This window comes from Microtus ochrogaster, chromosome 7 (assembly GCF_000317375.1).
Source record: "Microtus ochrogaster isolate Prairie Vole_2 chromosome 7, MicOch1.0, whole genome shotgun sequence".
Classification (NCBI taxonomy): Eukaryota; Metazoa; Chordata; class Mammalia; order Rodentia; family Cricetidae; genus Microtus; species Microtus ochrogaster.
Genome location: NC_022014.1, coordinates 28,302,853 through 28,319,291, shown reverse-complemented (window position 1 = coordinate 28,319,291; position 16,439 = coordinate 28,302,853). Strand labels below are relative to the sequence as shown.

The 16,439-nt window shown below is 49.4% G+C and overlaps 2 protein-coding genes across 4 annotated transcripts in view; one reads left to right on the top strand and one right to left on the bottom strand.

Annotated features, from left to right (window-relative positions):
• Window positions 1-2,027, bottom strand: part of Cxcl16 (C-X-C motif chemokine ligand 16) — a 3,982-nt gene extending 1,955 nt beyond the window's left edge. Inside the window, exons 1-3 of the mRNA XM_005349687.3 lie at window positions 1,485-2,027; window positions 1,080-1,218; window positions 750-844 (exon numbers count right to left, since the gene is read on the bottom strand). Coding sequence (XP_005349744.1) covers window positions 750-844; window positions 1,080-1,218; window positions 1,485-1,554 — 304 coding nt within the window. The 5' untranslated portion in view covers window positions 1,555-2,027. The remainder of the gene's footprint in view (window positions 1-749; window positions 845-1,079; window positions 1,219-1,484) is intronic.
• A 680-nt stretch (window positions 2,028-2,707) lies between these two features.
• On the top strand, window positions 2,708-8,173 carry Zmynd15 (zinc finger MYND-type containing 15). 3 transcript variants are annotated; one of them, XM_005349685.2, is made up of 13 exons: window positions 2,708-3,281; window positions 3,959-4,193; window positions 4,278-4,433; window positions 4,688-4,848; window positions 5,618-5,770; window positions 6,117-6,197; window positions 6,342-6,458; window positions 6,553-6,641; window positions 6,730-6,828; window positions 6,982-7,135; window positions 7,220-7,278; window positions 7,481-7,641; window positions 8,002-8,173. In XM_005349685.2, exons 1-13 carry the CDS (start codon window positions 2,708-2,710, stop codon window positions 8,171-8,173), a joined length of 2,211 nt encoding a protein of 736 aa, XP_005349742.1. The 3 variants fall into 3 exon arrangements, with proteins under 3 accessions (XP_005349742.1, XP_005349743.1, XP_026636790.1); XM_005349686.1 differs by lacking the exon at window positions 6,342-6,458; XM_026780989.1 differs by having other exon boundaries at window positions 6,982-7,278.
• Window positions 8,174-16,439: the final 8,266 nt, after the last annotated feature.

The following is a 16,439-nucleotide window of genomic DNA, read 5'->3' as shown; positions in this document are numbered from 1 at the left end:
ACCATCCCCACCATCACCACCTCAGATTCACAAAGATCCACCTGCCTCTGCCTTCCAGAATGTTGGGGTTAAAGGTGGGCACTACCACACCTGGATAAATTCTTTCAATTTAACGTTTATTTTCATCATTAAATATGAGAAAATTAAAATAGTACCTTCAAGTGATTTCAATTAAAATACAATAGTAAAAGCCAAACCTACTGTAGACACCTGTAATCCCAGATACAAGAGAGGTCTAGGCAGGAGGATAACAAGTTCAAGACCATCCTGGTCAGCTTAAAAAGCAGGACGATAGCTCAGTGGTAGAGCTCTTATTTAGCTTGGCCAATCTCGAGTATACTTTATAATAGTGACTTCAAGAAAATACTAAGTAGGGCTAGAGAGATGGCTCAGTGGTTAAGAGCACTGGCTGTTCTTCCAGAGGACCTGGGTTCAATTCCCAGCGCCCACATGGCAGCTTATAACTGCCTGTAACTCCAGTTTTAGGGGATTCAACACCTTCACAGAGACATACATGTACCCAAAATGTGAATGCACACGAAATAAAAATAAATAAATGACATAAAAACAGAAAGTATTAAGTAATGGCAGATGTGGCAGAACAAAATGACAGAGGGAAGAAGATGAGGGTAATGATACAGACCTAAGTGAAAGTACTTCAGCCAGCGCTAAGAGGTTTCAAATAGGAAAGTGCCGTGTGGCAGAGGCAAGGGAATTGTGGCCCACCAGAGGACCCAAGAGGTTCTCACCTTTGCTGTCAACGCACTTTACCAAATCAAGGACCCACTGTTCCCGGCTGTCCCCACACACAGTGAAGGACTTCCCGGACTTCGTTAACCAGAACCTGCAAGAGGATTAATCTAGTCTCCCATGGCCACTCCTTCCCCTCTCTACTTTTCCTCATTCCAAAGGTGTGACGTCACCCCCAAGGTGAGCTCCACTAGGGCTGGAAATCCCCAGATAAGTGAAACTGGGGAGGAACTAGGCTTTCCCACCCGGACCTGGTGTTCAGGTTGGTGGTCCTATAATTCCCCGGGGGGGAGGGGGCGGGGACGACACACCGACAGACAAGACGGTACCTGGTGATTAATGGACAGTGATCGTATGTTTGCAGGTGTTGTCGGATATAATTCAAGCTAGTAGCTGGTACCAGTGTGGCAGGAGGAATTGTTTTTTTACAGGAACAGCTTCCAGTGACACTCCCCTGGTTGCCATCACCTAAAGGGGAAAGAGGGATTAACCCTGGTCCTGAGTTGGCTTCCAACTCCTCTGTCGCACTCAGCTTCCCCTACCCGCCAGATCTACCTTCCACCCCAGTGTAATGCCACCTGGGTCCAGGTGTCCCCAGACCCAGTCCAACCCCAGACAGCCTTCCCCTATTCCCGGCTGCTGCCTTTGGCAGCTCTGGGCTGAGTTCTTAATCCCTCCGTTCTTGTGCCCCTCCACAGTTTCCGTTCTGGCCCCAATCCCGCCCCCTGACTAACCTGGCGGGGTCAGCAGAGCCAGCAAGTAGAGAAAGGGCGCTAGGGGCAGAGGTCCGAAGCCCTGCCTCATCTCCGGGCTTAGCGGAGCTTGTTGCCGCCAGGCCACTTAGCCGACATCCAGCTGATTCCCCGGCTGCCCGAGGTTCTGCGGAGGCGCTGCCGTCGGTGCCAAGCTCAGGCGGGGAGAGGGCGCGCGGTGGAGGTGCCGCTGCTCCCCGCGCGCGGTCCCGAACCAACCGTGGGGTCAGTGCCCGGAGCCTACGCAGCACCCAGCGCCCACGTCGGGGAATTCCCGAAGGCGGAGCTCCTTCACCCGTTTCCAGACTCACGGCCAGTCAGTCGTGGGGACAGCCAAGACTGACAAAACCGAAAGAAAGTTCGGGCTATGGAGCCAGAGGAACCTGAGAGGGCAAGCGGTGGCTCCGGAAGAATGACTCGCTTGGGTTCGGGGATGTCAGTCCTCTCCGGCTGTCGCCCGTCTGTCTGGTGGTTTGTAAAGTGATGACCTGCTAGATCTCCCTCTGGTTCCAAGATGCTTTCACTTCCCTGGTCCGCTGGGTCACAGTGGGATCCAGTCACATGGCCAAGGTGAAGCAGTCTAGTAAGTCACCAGGCTCGTGGGAGTGCGCATGCACTGGCTGGGTGCCATCCGAGTTCTGAGCAGTGGGCTCGGGCAGCCCTGACATCACGACAGTCCACCAGCACGAGGTATTTACCTTCAAAAAGCGGTGGCGGCTGCAGGTACCGGAGGAGCCGCCGGAAAGGGGTTAGGTTTACAGGGGCTCACATCAAACTGATCCTGGCCCAAGAGATGCCTCAGTTCTTAATTCTCACTTCTATTTCCCATAGACCAACAGACCCCGCATTTTCCCCTTCTCAGCAAGGCTTTTCCCGTAGGATTAGCCTTACCTCTCCGTCTTTGAATTCAAATCTCACTTTAGGATTTGAGTCATTGAGTTTTATGCCCCAACGATGATTTCATCCCTGAGTCCTCACCTTTAACTCTAAATATCCACTTTCCAATCTAACCCGCCCCCACCTTCCGTCCTTATCCCTGCAAACCCTATTCTCAGCTCCTAATGCTTCTCCATAGATTTTACCTCAAGCCCACACCCTTCTCCCTTTGGTGACCCAGCACGGACCCTCATCATTACCCCGCTCCTGACCGCTACCATACAGCCCTTTCTTCTCAGTCTGGGTCCAGGCCCTGTGCATCTGAAGACATGGAATTTGTGTCTGGATACCGGGATGAGTTCCTTGATTTCGCTGCACTTCTCTTTGGCTGGTTCCGCAAGTTCGTGGCAGAGAAAGGGACCATGGGGACCAGCCTTGAGGGCCGATGGCGTCAACTGGAGGGTCAGATAAGGAGGCTGCCCCAGGACCCTGCCCTCTGGGTGCTCCACGTCTTACCAAACCGTAGTGTGGGCATCAGCTTGGGGCAAGGTACAGAGCCAGGTCCCGGGCCGGGCCTGGGGGCTTCCCGGCTCCTGGGAGATGAGCCTCCGCTCCACCTGAGAGACCTGAGCCCGTATGTCAGTTTTGTCAGCCTGGAGGATGGGGAAGAAGGGGAGGAGGAAGAAGATGAAGAAGAGGATGGAAAAGGGAGCTCAGGCACAGAGAAGGCAGAACCACAGGAGGGTGGGGAGCCAGCCCCTTCCAGCAGGGAATCCCCCCAAAAAGCAAAGCCACCAGCCAAGTCAGAGGTGACCCAGAAAGAAGCAAGCTGTGCTGATGGCTGCCGGGAGGACAGAGGAGAGGCTGAGAAGGTTCCTGAAAAGAGGAAAGGACGGAAGAGTGGTGAGAACCCAGGGTGGCCCTGCCTTGTCCCCTGTCCAGACACCTTTCTGAACTCCTCCCATGTCTCTCAACCGACTAGGAGTCACAGGCTGTTAATTTTCATGCAAATCTGTTGCCCAAAGTTCATTTGCCACAATGTGTGTTGTTGTTGTTGTTGTTGTTGTTGTTGTTGTTGTTTTAAATTTGAACAAACATCTAAGCACTGTAAAGAATGAAAGTCCAGAGACCTTGCATCTTAAGAAAAATCGAGGTTCTAGGCCTGGAGAGGTGGTTTAGAGGTTAAGAGCATTGACTGCTCTTCCACAGAGTCCAGGTTCAATCCCCAGCAACCACATGGTGGGTGGCTAACTACCTTCTGTAACTCCATTTCAAGGGCATCTAACACCCTCTTCTGCCTTCTGCAGGCACTGCACACATGTGATATACAGACATGCATGTGGAGAAAACACTCATATGTATAAAATGAAAATAAATCTAAAGAAAGAGAAATCCAGATTTTGATAAGGTGCCCATGTTTCTTACATTCTGGCTCCGTATAGCAGTTGCCCCCTTTACATGGGGACTGCCTCTCTTATCTAGTCCCTTCTACTCACTGAAGTTGTCTGTCCCCTCAAGACATCTAAACTTGGTCTATCTGACTGTGCTATCTCTCGCCCAAATGTCCCCTCTTTCCGCAGAGGCTGCACCCCTGCACCTCTCTTGTCTTTTGCTGGTGACTGATGAGCATGGCACCATCTTGGGCATTGATCTGCTAATGGATGGAACCCACGGACGTGTGGGCCAGAGCCCAGGGGCTGAGAATCTGGCTCCTCGGGCCTATGCTCTCCTTTGCCACAGCATGGCCTGCCCTATGGGCTCTGGGGACCCCCGAAAGCCCCGACAGCTTACTGTGGGAGACGCCCACCTGCATCGGTACAAATACCTGGGATCAGAGGGTGGAAAGGTGTAGAAACTCCTGAGCCCTTTTAGCCTGATGCCACCTGTATCCCCATGCAGAGACCTGGAGAGCCTTGTCCCAAGGCTGGGTGTGAAGTTAGCAAAGACCCCAATGAGAACATGGGGTCCTCGGCCAGGCTTTACTTTTGCCTCCCTTCGGGCTCGAACTTGCCATGTTTGTCACAAGCACAGCTTCGAAGTGAAGTTGACACCCTGGTGAGCATCCCCAAGGCTGGCGTCAATGGAAGACTCCAGCAGTTAGACAACCACGTAGAAAGGCAAGCCGGGCCAGTGGGGGTCCCAAGCAGGCAGGCAGAAGGAGGGCCAGGAAGGTAGGAAGGAATAGGAAAAACAAGTTATGAGCAATTAGCTACAGGATGCAATACAAACAGGCTGAGTGGCATATGGACAGATTATAGCCCAGAGGATCCATGAAGACTGAGGGGTGCCAATTACCCCTGTTTCCCCAGTCCCCAGTGCAGTGCTGTCTTATACTGTGGAGAGGCTTGTCTCCAGGCTGATTGGCGCCGATGCCCAGATGATGTGAGCCACAGATTTTGGTGCCCGAGACTTGCCGGTTTTATGGAGCGAACAGGGGAACTGGCAAGTCTGCCTTTCACCTATACTGCAGGTATCCTAAGGAGGTCAAAGTGGCAGGGAGGGGATCCTGGGACCAGGTCTTCGGGACTGGGTCCAGGGCCTGAAGAATGAGTGTTTGGCTGAAGTCTGCATCCTTGGAAGAAGAGCTGGTGCTGTGCATTGGGTGTTAGGGACCAGAGCAGCTGAGGCAGAATGACTGATCCAGGGAGAGACCAGGGCAGCTGAGGCATCAGTTCAAATGCTTACTGTTCACCTCTACCACCGTCTAGCCATGTGACCTCAAACAGTTCACTTAAGCCAGGCATGGTAGCACATTCCTAGCACTTGGGAGGCCGAGAGAGGAGGATCTCATGTTCCAGGCCACCCTGGGCTATGTGACACCTTGTTTCAAAAACAAGACAAAACAAGAGCTGCCTCTGATGGGGCATGCCTGTAATCGCAGCATTTGGAAGGTGGAGACAGGAGGGTCAGGGGTTCAAAGCCATCCTCTGCTACATAGACAATTTAAAGTCAGCCTGTGCTGCAATGAGATCTTGTCTTAAAATTTAAAAAAAAAAAAACCCTCAAGTTCCATCATCTGTAAAAAAGGAATACTAGCAAATACAAAACCACATTTAATTATTTCAAGGGTTGTGTAAACTCTCGGTGCATGTCTGGAACATGCTGGACACTCAGAAAGGAAAATTTCCTCCCTAGGTAAAACCAGGCCCAAAAATCAGGGTCCTTAGGGATAGCAGAGGACAGCTAAAGTCCTGGAGCTGAGCCACCAGGTCCTCAACCCTCACCCACTTCTCCTGCAGAGGTGACCAGTGAGACCTTTAACAAGGAGGCTTTCCTGGCCTCTCGAGGCCTTACTCGTGGCTATTGGACCCAGCTCAGCATGCTGATTCCAGGGCCTGGCACCCCCAGGAGCCCTTGGGGCAGCACATCATCCCTCAGCCACCTTCTCAATGGTATGTGGGGCCTTTTGCCGGGAATGGACTAGAGGGAAGGTTGTGGGGAAGGCTGGGGGAGTGGACCAGTCCCCTAACCCCTCCATATACACATTAGACCTATACACAAAGTCCTAATGGGGTTAGTACCACCCCCCTGTACTGACCCTGTTAGGATTATTTTAAGCCTTTCCACAGACCTCAAAGGAGTCATTTTTGTCTGATTCATCCAATAACCCTGTCCCTAGGCTAACTCCAATCCTGCTACAGCTTCAGGCCTTCAGGGTGTACAGGTCTTCTGGGAGGGGTGGGGAGATGAGGCAGGTAGGGGTTTACAGCTCTTAGGCGCTGCTTCTCATCCACTCAGGTGATCCTTACCAGCTCCTGCAGGGAGACGGACCAGCCCTGATGCCTCCGGTGCCTCTAGACCCACCCAAGAGCCTCTTGGGTGAGCTGGAGGGGTCCTATAGGAGTTGGGACAGAGATCCTGCAGGGGGTGGCGGACAGAAACCTGGTGCCTGAGGGGGCACGGCACATTAAAGATTGAAGGCCAGGTCTGGGATCAGGCCCCCCGTTAAGACTCTCTCCCCAGGTTCATGGCAGGATTACTACACGTGGCGAGGCCTTAGCCTGGACTCCCCCATGGCTGTGCTTCTTACCTACCCACTGACCGTGTACTATGTCATCACTCACCTGGTACCCCAGTCCTGTAAGGAGCGCAGACAGGACAGGAGGCTGGGGGTGGGGTTGGCAGCAAGGGTGCCCCCCCCCCCCGTATCTTTAATAAGTGGACTTCTCACCAGTTCCTGAGCTCAACATTCAGAACAAGCAGTCGCTGAAGATCCACGTGGTGGAGGCCGGGAAGGAATTTGATCTTGTCATGGTGTTTTGGGTAACGTCCCCACTCAGAGAGGGTGTGTTGAAAAGACAGGTGTGGTCATAGGGTGGAGCCCTGGGCTGACCTTCTCTCTGTCTCTAAGGAGCTCTTGGTGCTTCTCCCTCACGTGGCCCTGGAGCTACAGTTTGTGGGTGACAGCCTACCACCTGAGAGTGACCAGCAGCATTTTACTATGAAGAGGGTGAGAGCTGGAGGGAGCCCCACTTCTCCAGCCCTGTCTCTGGTAGCCTGGTGGGACCCTCCCCTTCCCCTCTACCTTCCTCTGCTCTTCCTGGGGCTCCCTCCCATTACCCAGCCTTTCAGCGGCTTTCCCACCCCACTCCCGGCCACACAGGATGGCCCTGAGGTGTCTGTGCGTCCTAATTCTGGGGCATCTGCACGGCTCAACTCTGGGACTAAGGAGAAGGGAGGGCGGAGGGACCTGCAAATCAGGGTGTCCACGCGGCCCTATCACCTGCTCCAGGGACCCAAGCCTGACCTGGTTATTGGTAAGAGCCTGGGGCTCAGGGGCTGGGATTTGGGGAAAGTAAAAGAAGGACACTGTGGTCACCATTGTCATCCTCTCTCGTTAGGATTTAACTCTGGCTTTGGTCTCAAGGACACATGGCTAAGCTCTCTGCCTCGACTACAGGTGGATAATCTCACTCACCCAGCTCCTTCCCTTCTCTAAAGGACTGGGCTTGCCCACCCCTTAACTGCTCCACAGACTTGGGGAGTACCTCTCCAGCATCCTGTCTCTTCTGGGACTTTATCTATCGGGGAGGGTGGGGCTTGGGATGTACCTGGGTGAGGGAGCCTCCCAGGGAGTGTCTGAGAGCCCACCCAAACCTCAGTCTCTCCGAGTGCCAGCTTTCTTCACGGAGAGCAGTGAGTACAGCTGTGTGATGGACGATCAGACCATGGCGGTGGCCACCGGAGGGGGGACCAGCTCTCCACAGCCCAACCCCTTCCGCTCCCCATTCCGCCTCAGAGCTGCTGACAACTGCATGCCCTGGTAAGGGTCCATGGCGGCCTAAAGCCCTCTGATCCGCGATTTATATACTCTGTAGCCTAAAAGGTGCTCTTCGCCCCAATCTTACAACCCTCCATCTCTGTCCTCTTACTGTCTTTGCTGATTTGGACAGCCCCAACACAAACCACCTTTTAGAGCTCCCAACTTCTCGCCCTGCTCCTATAAAGACTCTGTTGCTTCTTTACTTTTTTTCTGGGGCTCGAACTCAGGCGACAGGCCTCGCGGCAGGTCCTTTTACCCCCTGAGCTGCTCTTGTCTTTTACTGCACCTAGCCCTAGATCTGTGCCCTAAGCTCGCCTACTGGGAGGCCCGGCCCTGCCCCTGACCACGCCCTCACTGCAGGTACTGCAATGCCTTCATCTTCCATTTGATCTACAAGCCTGCCCAAGGTGGCGCAGTCCGCTCGGCACCCGGCCCTGTCCCTAGACCCCCAACTCCTGCTGCTCCTCCTGTCCCCACTCGAAGGCGCCGGGGAGAAAAGAAAGCTGCTCGTGGGCCCCGCAGGCGCAGATGAGTGCGGAGCTGGCAGCCGTCCACTCCCTTCCAAAGTCTGCTTCCTAAAGGAAAACACTCCAAGGCCCTGGGGAAGACTGACTGTCAGGACACGAAAGGTTAAATAAAAGTCCTTGTTTGAAACCTCTGAGTTATTGACCCTTCTACTTCACGCTCATGATTGGTTCAGTATCCTGGGAAAGAAGATAAGGATTTGGGATGACTTTCTCGGGGTCCCTCTCACTCGGCTCGCTAACTTGGGTGGGGAGTGGGGTGTACCGCCTTCCTTGGTCATCCCCAAATCCTCTCCTAGTTTGTATGTTGGTAAGACGTTTTCTAGCCTGGAACCATCCAGGTCTCCTGCCATAACAAGGAGATACCAAAAATCAGAAAGTGACTTCCCTTAGCGGGATTGGGACGCAGCCAGCCTCCGCGGAATACAGGCCACACTTGGTTTAGAATCAGTGGAGAGCCTCAGGGGGCAAATTCCACCTTCTCATCCTTCACAATCCAGAACCTAGACCTTCCTGCCAACGTCCCTTCAGGGAGCTCTCAGTGAGGCTTGGTAGACAAAAATTGGAAAGCAGTTCCAACCGCATGGGGACCAGAAGCTGATGTGGTTAGTGAGCTAAGCTCATGACTTCTAGTTCCTCTGTCCCCTCAAGCCAGACAACCTCTAAATAACAACATGCATTCTGTCATTACGGAATTACCCATTATCTTGCTCAATTATTATTTCACTTCCTTAGGGAGGAAGGCATTTCCTGCCTCATACTTGGAAGCTAGATAGGCACATCTCCCCAGCCCTGAAATCCCCCTTTTCATATTGATAATTCCTCTAAGCTACACGTGGACAGAGTGTGGGTGCTACTCTGTCTCTAAAGTTCTGTCAGGGAACCGGCTTCGGAACTGTTTCTCCAGCTACTCCCACACACTCAGGCTTTCCTCTCTCCCTCCTTCTTGTTTCTCCTCAGCTTCAGTCTCTGTAGCCAGAGAGAAAAAGCTTAGTTTCCCGGTGAACTGAAGAGAAACAAACAGCTTCAATGCTCCTTCCCCAGCCAAAACAAACTCCAAATTCCTGGGAAAAAATGTAGAAAAGGATATGCTATCTGCAAGCCATGGGATTGCCAAGATCATTATTCACTTTGTTTGCTGGCCTGTTCACTTTTCTCCAGTGAACAGATAATACTTTTATAAAAATGTTTCCTAGCTGGGTGATGGTGGCACATGCCTTTAATCCCAGCACTCAGGAGGCAGAGGCAGGCGGATCTCTGTGAGTTTGAGGACAGCCTGGTCTACAGAGTGAGTTCCAGAGCAGTCAGTACTACACAGAGAAACCCTGTCTCAAAATAAAATAAAATAGGGGGCTGGAGAGATGGTTCAGAGGTTAGGAGCACTGCCTGCTCTTCCAGAGGTCCTGAGTTCAATTCCCAGCAACCACATGGTGGTTCACAACCATCTATAATGAGATCTGGTGCCCTTTTCTGGTCTGGTGGCATACAGGCAGACAGAACACTGTATACACAATAAATAAATAAATCTTTGAAAAAAAAGAAAAAACATTATTTAAAAATAAAATAAAATATTTCATATGCAAACTGCTCCTATATGAATTTGCTTCCCTCTGAGCATGATTTCATGCCTGTTATGGCATAAACTGGGAAGACCGAAGCCAGAGAACCTCTAGTTCGAAACCAGGTCCCCCCGAGACTCTGTTTAAGAAAAAAGAGAGAGAGAAAGAAAAGAATAAACAAAAGCAGGAAAAGAATGCTTCATAATGTGTAAATTATATGAACTTTAAGTTAGTGTCCGGAAAACTATGTTGAAACAGAGCCATAAGCATCGCTTTGCATATTATTTGATGCTTCAGGACACAAATGCAGACTTCGAGTAAAATGGATTCTCTGTCCCCAGTAAAAGGCTCCTCTGAAGACTCAGTGAGTCAGATCAAGCCAAGTTGAAAAAGTATAACAACAGGTTTATTTGAGCAAAGCAACTCCTAGGTGGGTTTTCCAGTCCCAGAGATGAAGGCCGGAGAAGCCACAAGCCCAAACTAAAGCAAGGAGACTTTATAGCCTGTAGGTGAGGGGTGATAATGTGTCTGCCACAAGCTGGGTTTGTGCCCAAGTGTGGTCCAAAGCTGAATGCCAAAAGGCAGGGACTTGGGCAGTTGACAGCTTCGGAGGAGAAGCTGCAGTAGCCACCAAGAATGTGGAACTGGGCTTTTTAGTGCCTTCTCTTTATTTGGAGAGTCTCTGAGAGGGTGGGGTTTGGGGAGAGGCGGGGAGGAATGGGATCATGCGGGGTGAGATGGAGGATCCAACTAAACAGACAACATTTGATATGAAATGTCTCCCTAAAATTTTCAAATACTAGACGATAGCTTATTGGAAGGGATAAGTTGGTGAGAGTGTTGGGTCCACCGGGTGGGGAGAGCTCTGACCTAATCAATTAATTCCTTAATGGATTCCTGTTATTGAGTTATTGCCAGGTGGTGGAAGCAGACAGGGCTTTATGGAGAAAGCAGGTCGTTGGGGATATGCCTGTGGGGTGCCAGAGCAAGAATGTGAAGATCAAGAGAGGCCGGAAACAGGAAGAGCATCAGCCAATGCTCAGCCAGGTAGGATGAAATGCAAAGGCGGCCCCTACTCTGGGCAGCAAACTGACATTCCATGGAGGGCAGCAGCAGGTTGGAGACCATGTATAGGTGGAAGGAGGGTTGTGGGAGCCATTCTCTGGTACCCTAACTTTCTCTGCCCTTCACTTCCTTCCGGTATCTATGCGTTGTTCATGACCTGTTGTGTCTGCTTCTTCCCACAGAGACACGGACACAACTATCAGGAAAACATGCTGAATTTGCTTTAGAAATGCCTTCATCTTTTAGTCTAGCACTTCCTGTGCATTTTATAATGAAATATGCATATATTTCCAATTGTATTTATTTATTTGTGGGTTTTGTTTTGTTTGGGTTTTCGGGACAGGATTTCTCTTTGTAACTCTGACTGTCCTGGAACTCACTTTTTAAACCAAGTCATCCATGAGTCCAGAGATCTGCCTGCCTCTGCCTCCTGAGTGCTGAGATTAAAGCTGTGCACAGCCATGCCCAGCTTCCATTCATTCATTTGTTTGTTTGTTGATGAGATAGGGTCTCTCCAGCCCATAGTCTCAAATTTGCTAAATAGGCCAGGTTGACTTCAAATCCTCAGTCCTCCTGCCTCAGCCCCCTGAGAGCTAGAATTATAATAAGCATGTACCACCACATACAGTTTTTGTGGTTGTTGTTTATTGTTGCTGTTTTGAAACAGGATCTTACTATTTAGCTCCAGCTGATTTAAAATTTACTATGTAGCTAAGGCTGGCCTCAAACTCTCAGTAATTGTCTGCCTCAGCCTCGTGAGTGCTGTGATTACATACAGGAGTCACCATGACTGACTCACTTTTTATTTTTTTTAAAGGTATTTCTTTATTTTTTTAAGATTTATTTATTGATTGTGTATACAGTGTTCTGTCTGGATGTATGCCTGCAGGCGAGAAGAAGGCACCAGATCTCATTACAGACAGTTGTGAGCCACCATGTGGTTGCTGGGAATTGAACCCAGGTCCTCTGGAAGCACAGTCAGCACTCTTAACCTCTGAGCCATCTCTCCAGCCCAACTTTAAATTTTTTAAATTGATATAATCAATTACAACTCTTTACCCAGTATAATATGCAATGACAAGGCAGGGCGACTTTTATCATTTTGCGCCAATTACATTCAAAACCCTTTGTGTTTCTGCTTTGAGGCGCACAGTAAACTGCCCACCAAACCCTGTGTATTCAGAATGTGACCCAAATGCACCGTGTCCACTGACTGCTCTCAAGGAAAGTATAAATGGCGCTGAGTCCCGGCCTGCAGAAAGCATCACTGTAACCATTTGGTTGTATTTATAGACACTTTCCACCAGAATGTAGGGTTGGATTTGTTTTAAACAAAATTTAAATCATGTTGTATGTAATTCTAATTCCTTTGTAACTCTTATAGTCCTAATTAGTTAATTTGCATGGGGCACACGCTTGCACCATGGAAGGTCTTGTTGGTATCAAAATTAGGTCATCAGGCTTGGCAGCAAGACCTTTCTCTGCTGAGTCAGCCCCGAACTTCCTTTTTGATGTTCAGGATATTATGACCAGTTCACAAAGTCTTTGAGCAGCTTCCTTTCGTGCACGACTGTCCACTTATTTTTTTTTTTTTTTTTTTTTTGGTTTTTCGAGACAGGGTTTCTCTGTGGTTTTGGAGCCTGTCCTGGCACTAGCTCTTGTAGACCAGGCTGGTCTCGAATTTACAAAGATCTGCCTGCCTCTGCCTCCCGAGTGCTGGGATTAAAGGCGTGCGCCACCCCCGCCCGGCTGACTGTCCACTTATTTAAGATCACAGTATAACAAACCCTAGTCTTGGACATGTGGGCAATTCCTAGGTTTTCTCTAAGCTAAGTGAAGGATAAAGTAAAAGAGGTTCAGTTTGCTACAAAACCATATCCAAGATGGTCTAGGCCTGCATGCCTGCTGAGTGAGGAATTTGTGTCCCTACTTTGCATGGAGTTTCTGATCAAGGAAGAAAACTTTTTATAGGTACCTGGTAAACATGTGGGGTGGGGGCGGGCGACACTGGGAGTCAGTCCCAGTCTGGCCTCCTCCTCAGGCAGGAGCCCCAGGAAAGAGGAACCATTGGCAGGCATCTAAGGAACACTGAAAACAACCTCAGTGAGCCAATGGGGGCTTCACTTTTGGGGACACACAGGGGGGCTTTAGGAGGTACTAGTGATTCTGAGGAACCCACAAGAGCAGCTCCAGTCAAGGATGAGCGGCAGCTTTCAAAGCTTTTGCTCTCTCACTGGGGCATCGTAGATGAAGCAAGAGTCAGCAAGCCGTGGGTTGTTAGTAAACAGCCCAAGCTGATAGCCGGTGCTGAGGCAGGGGCATGGACTTAGTTTCCTAGTGCTTTGTTACCTTTCTGTTTTTAGTTTTAGTTTGAGCCCACTGTAATCAGAGAACACTCTGTATGATCTCAATGAAAACATTTTAAAATCATTTTTTATGTGCATGAGTGTTCTGCCTCCACGTATGCATGTGTGCCATATGTGTGGCTGGTGCCCAGAGAGGTCAGAAGAGGGTGTTGGATTTCCTGGAACTAGAGTTACAGACATTTGTGAGCCATCTCATAGGTGCTGGGAACCAAACCTGGGTCTTCTGTAGGAGCAACAAACACTCTTCATCTCTGAGCCCCTCTCCAGTTGCTCAATGCAATTTTCAAAACTTGCTAAGAACTGATTTAATGACCCATGTGGATGGTCTCTCTTAGCATACGTTCCTAGGCTACTTGAAAAGAATATATGTTTTATTGTTGGGTGGTACTCTATGAATATTGATTACACCTTATTGATGGAAGGAGCTGAGTTTCTTTTCCCTATTGATTTTTGTTTAATTATTTGATCAGCTCCAGCCAGATGAGCCGTGGCTTATGAGGTCAGAGAAAACTGGTTTGAAGCAGAGCTCTCGGAGCTGTCAGCAGAGTAGAGAGGCAGAGTAGAGAGGCTGGCTTCTAGATAGGTGAACAGACCCGGAGCGACAGACCCTAGAGAAATGCTTCTCAGACCCAAGTTCTACCTGCCTAGGATGGAGAACACAAGCATCAAATACTCATCTGCTCACTCTGTGCCGGACTCTCCACTGAGTTCCTGACATGTTCAGTTTCACAAGTCAGAGGATATTACCCCCATTTAGTGATAAGGAAACCGAGACACAGGAGACCACATAACTTATCCAATCAAAACACCAGGCAGTTAACTTCAGGACATGTGCCTTAACGACCTTACTATCCTCCCTCAAGCTGAAGATGCAGTTTTTCAGGACAGTAAAGAAGGCTAGTCTAGGAGCCCTTTCTTCCCAGATGCCAGCATTCTTTCCTGCCCCCAAACCTACCTTTGCATGTGTGTTTGGGGGGGTTGTTTTTATTTTATTGAGGGGTGTGTGTGTTCAAAGTCACACCCTTTGTTTTGTTTTGAGCTGAGACAGTTCATTGATCTGGAGCTTGCCCAGTAGGCCAGGCTGAGTGGCCAGTGAGACCCAAGAATCTGCTCAGCCGGCCCGTCTCTGCTCCCCAGTGTTGGGATTGAAAACCAGCATCAACACAGCTCTTCTTTCCCTCTCTTGCGAATTTTACAGATAAAAGTCTTGGAAACCGACTCAGACTTTTATTCCTGCAAGGCAAGCATCTTGCACCAAACTTTCCCCCCAGCTCCAAAGTCAGCATTGGCTTAAACCAGGCATCAGTGATTAACCATGCAGTGAATCAGAAACCCTGTGCCAAGTCTTCTTCAAAATACACGAAGAGACTAAAGGAGACCCACAATGCTCTAAGATCACCAATGTCCCTCAGCCCAGCCCTGCCCACCCCTACCGCAGTGAGAAGGGCAAAGGCGTGGGATAAAAGACATCTTAGGAATCAGAGAATCTCAATCCAGTGCTCCCAGCTGGCCAGCTTCATGGCAGCTAGAGCTAAACTCTGAAATTTTCCCCCCAGAAGACCCACGTGGTCCTCACAGTGGTGGCATTGGAGGATGAAAAAACTTTTGACAGGTAGAGCACGATGGGACGTCTTTTAGGTCACTGGGTTATGACCTTGAAGGAAAAGATGGTGCCTGGGCCTCTCCCCTTGTTTTCTTTTGCTCCTTGGCCACTAGGTGACATTTTTATATGCGCCCCTGATACTGTGAGCTGTTTCTCTACAGCCCCCAAAGAATGAGCCCACCTGATTGTGGACAGAAACCTCCTTGATGTTCTCCATCCTAGGCTGGTAGAGCTTGGGTCTGAGAAGCATTTCCTGTAGTGTGGAGGAGCAGCAGATCACAGCTTGCTTAACCCCCCCAAATAACCATACAGAAATTGTATTAATTAAATTACTGCTTGGCCCATAAGCTCTAGCCTCTTATTGGCTAACTCTCACATCTTGATTCAACCCATTTCTAACAATCTGTATGTTACCATGAGGTCAGGGCTTACCGGGAAAGATTCAGTATGTCTGACCTGGAGGCTGGCTCCATGGTGGCAATCTCTGACCCTGCTTTCTTCCTCCCAGGATTCAGTTCTGTCTACCCCTCCTACCTATGTTCTGCCCTATCAGCCCAAGCAGTTTCTTTATTAATTAACCAATGAAAGCAACACATAGATAGAAGGACCTCCTACACCAATTTCTCTAGAGTCTGTCATTACCAGTTTGTTCACTTTTCTGGAAGCCAGCCTCTCTATTCTGCTGACAGTTAGAAGAGCTCAGCTTCAGACTAGTTCTCTCTTAGCTCATCAGCCATGGTTCACCTTCCCAAAACTGAACAATCAAGCAAAAATAAAATAGGAAACAAAAACAAAGTACCTTCAATCAGCAGGGTGTAATCAATATTTATAGATTACTTCACCCAACAAAAGGAACACATGGAAGTGTCGACCGAAGATAAAGCTGTTCTTCTCTAGAGGTTAATAATCTTAGGTGTTTTGCTATAGTGGTGGGAAGCAGATGACCCTAGGCAAGTGACCAGCTTCTCTGAATCTATCTTCTTACGTGAAACTCAGCATAATAATAGTGCCTGAGGGCTGGAGAAATAGCTCAGCAGTTAAGAGCATTGCCTGCTCTTCCAAAGGTCCTAAATTCAACTCCCAGCAATCACATGGTGGCTCACAACCATCTGTGATGAGGTCTGGTGCCCTCTTCTGGTCTGCAGGCATACACACAGACAGAATATTGTATACATAGTAAATAAATAAATAAATAAATAAATATTTAAAAAATAATAGTGCCTGAGTTTCATCCTCAGCCAGCCTTAGCCCCAAACAGCTTTATTTGTCCCCCTTGAGAGTCCAGTCTCCTACCTCCTCCCCATCCTGCCTTAAATCCTTTCATTGGACTTACTGGGACTCAAGGTAAGACATCAACATAACACCCCAAGTCACTGAGCTGCTTTCAACATTCTACCCACCTTCTTGCCACTCATGGAAACCAGCTCTCCCTGCACCACTCTGCACCCTGCAACACCGAGAGCTGGTAGCTATTTTCTCTTTCCCAAACCTAAGCTTCTTCTAGGGACATGCCAGCAAACTACATTACCCATGGCCTATTATCACCGATGCCCACCGATTGCATCAATGTTCAAGCCTCTGGCTTACATTTGCTTTTTTGTTATGAGTCTGTAAGTAGAGACTGTGTGTTGGTTTCCCAGCTGCCCAGACCCGAATAATCACATGGAAATATATTAATTAC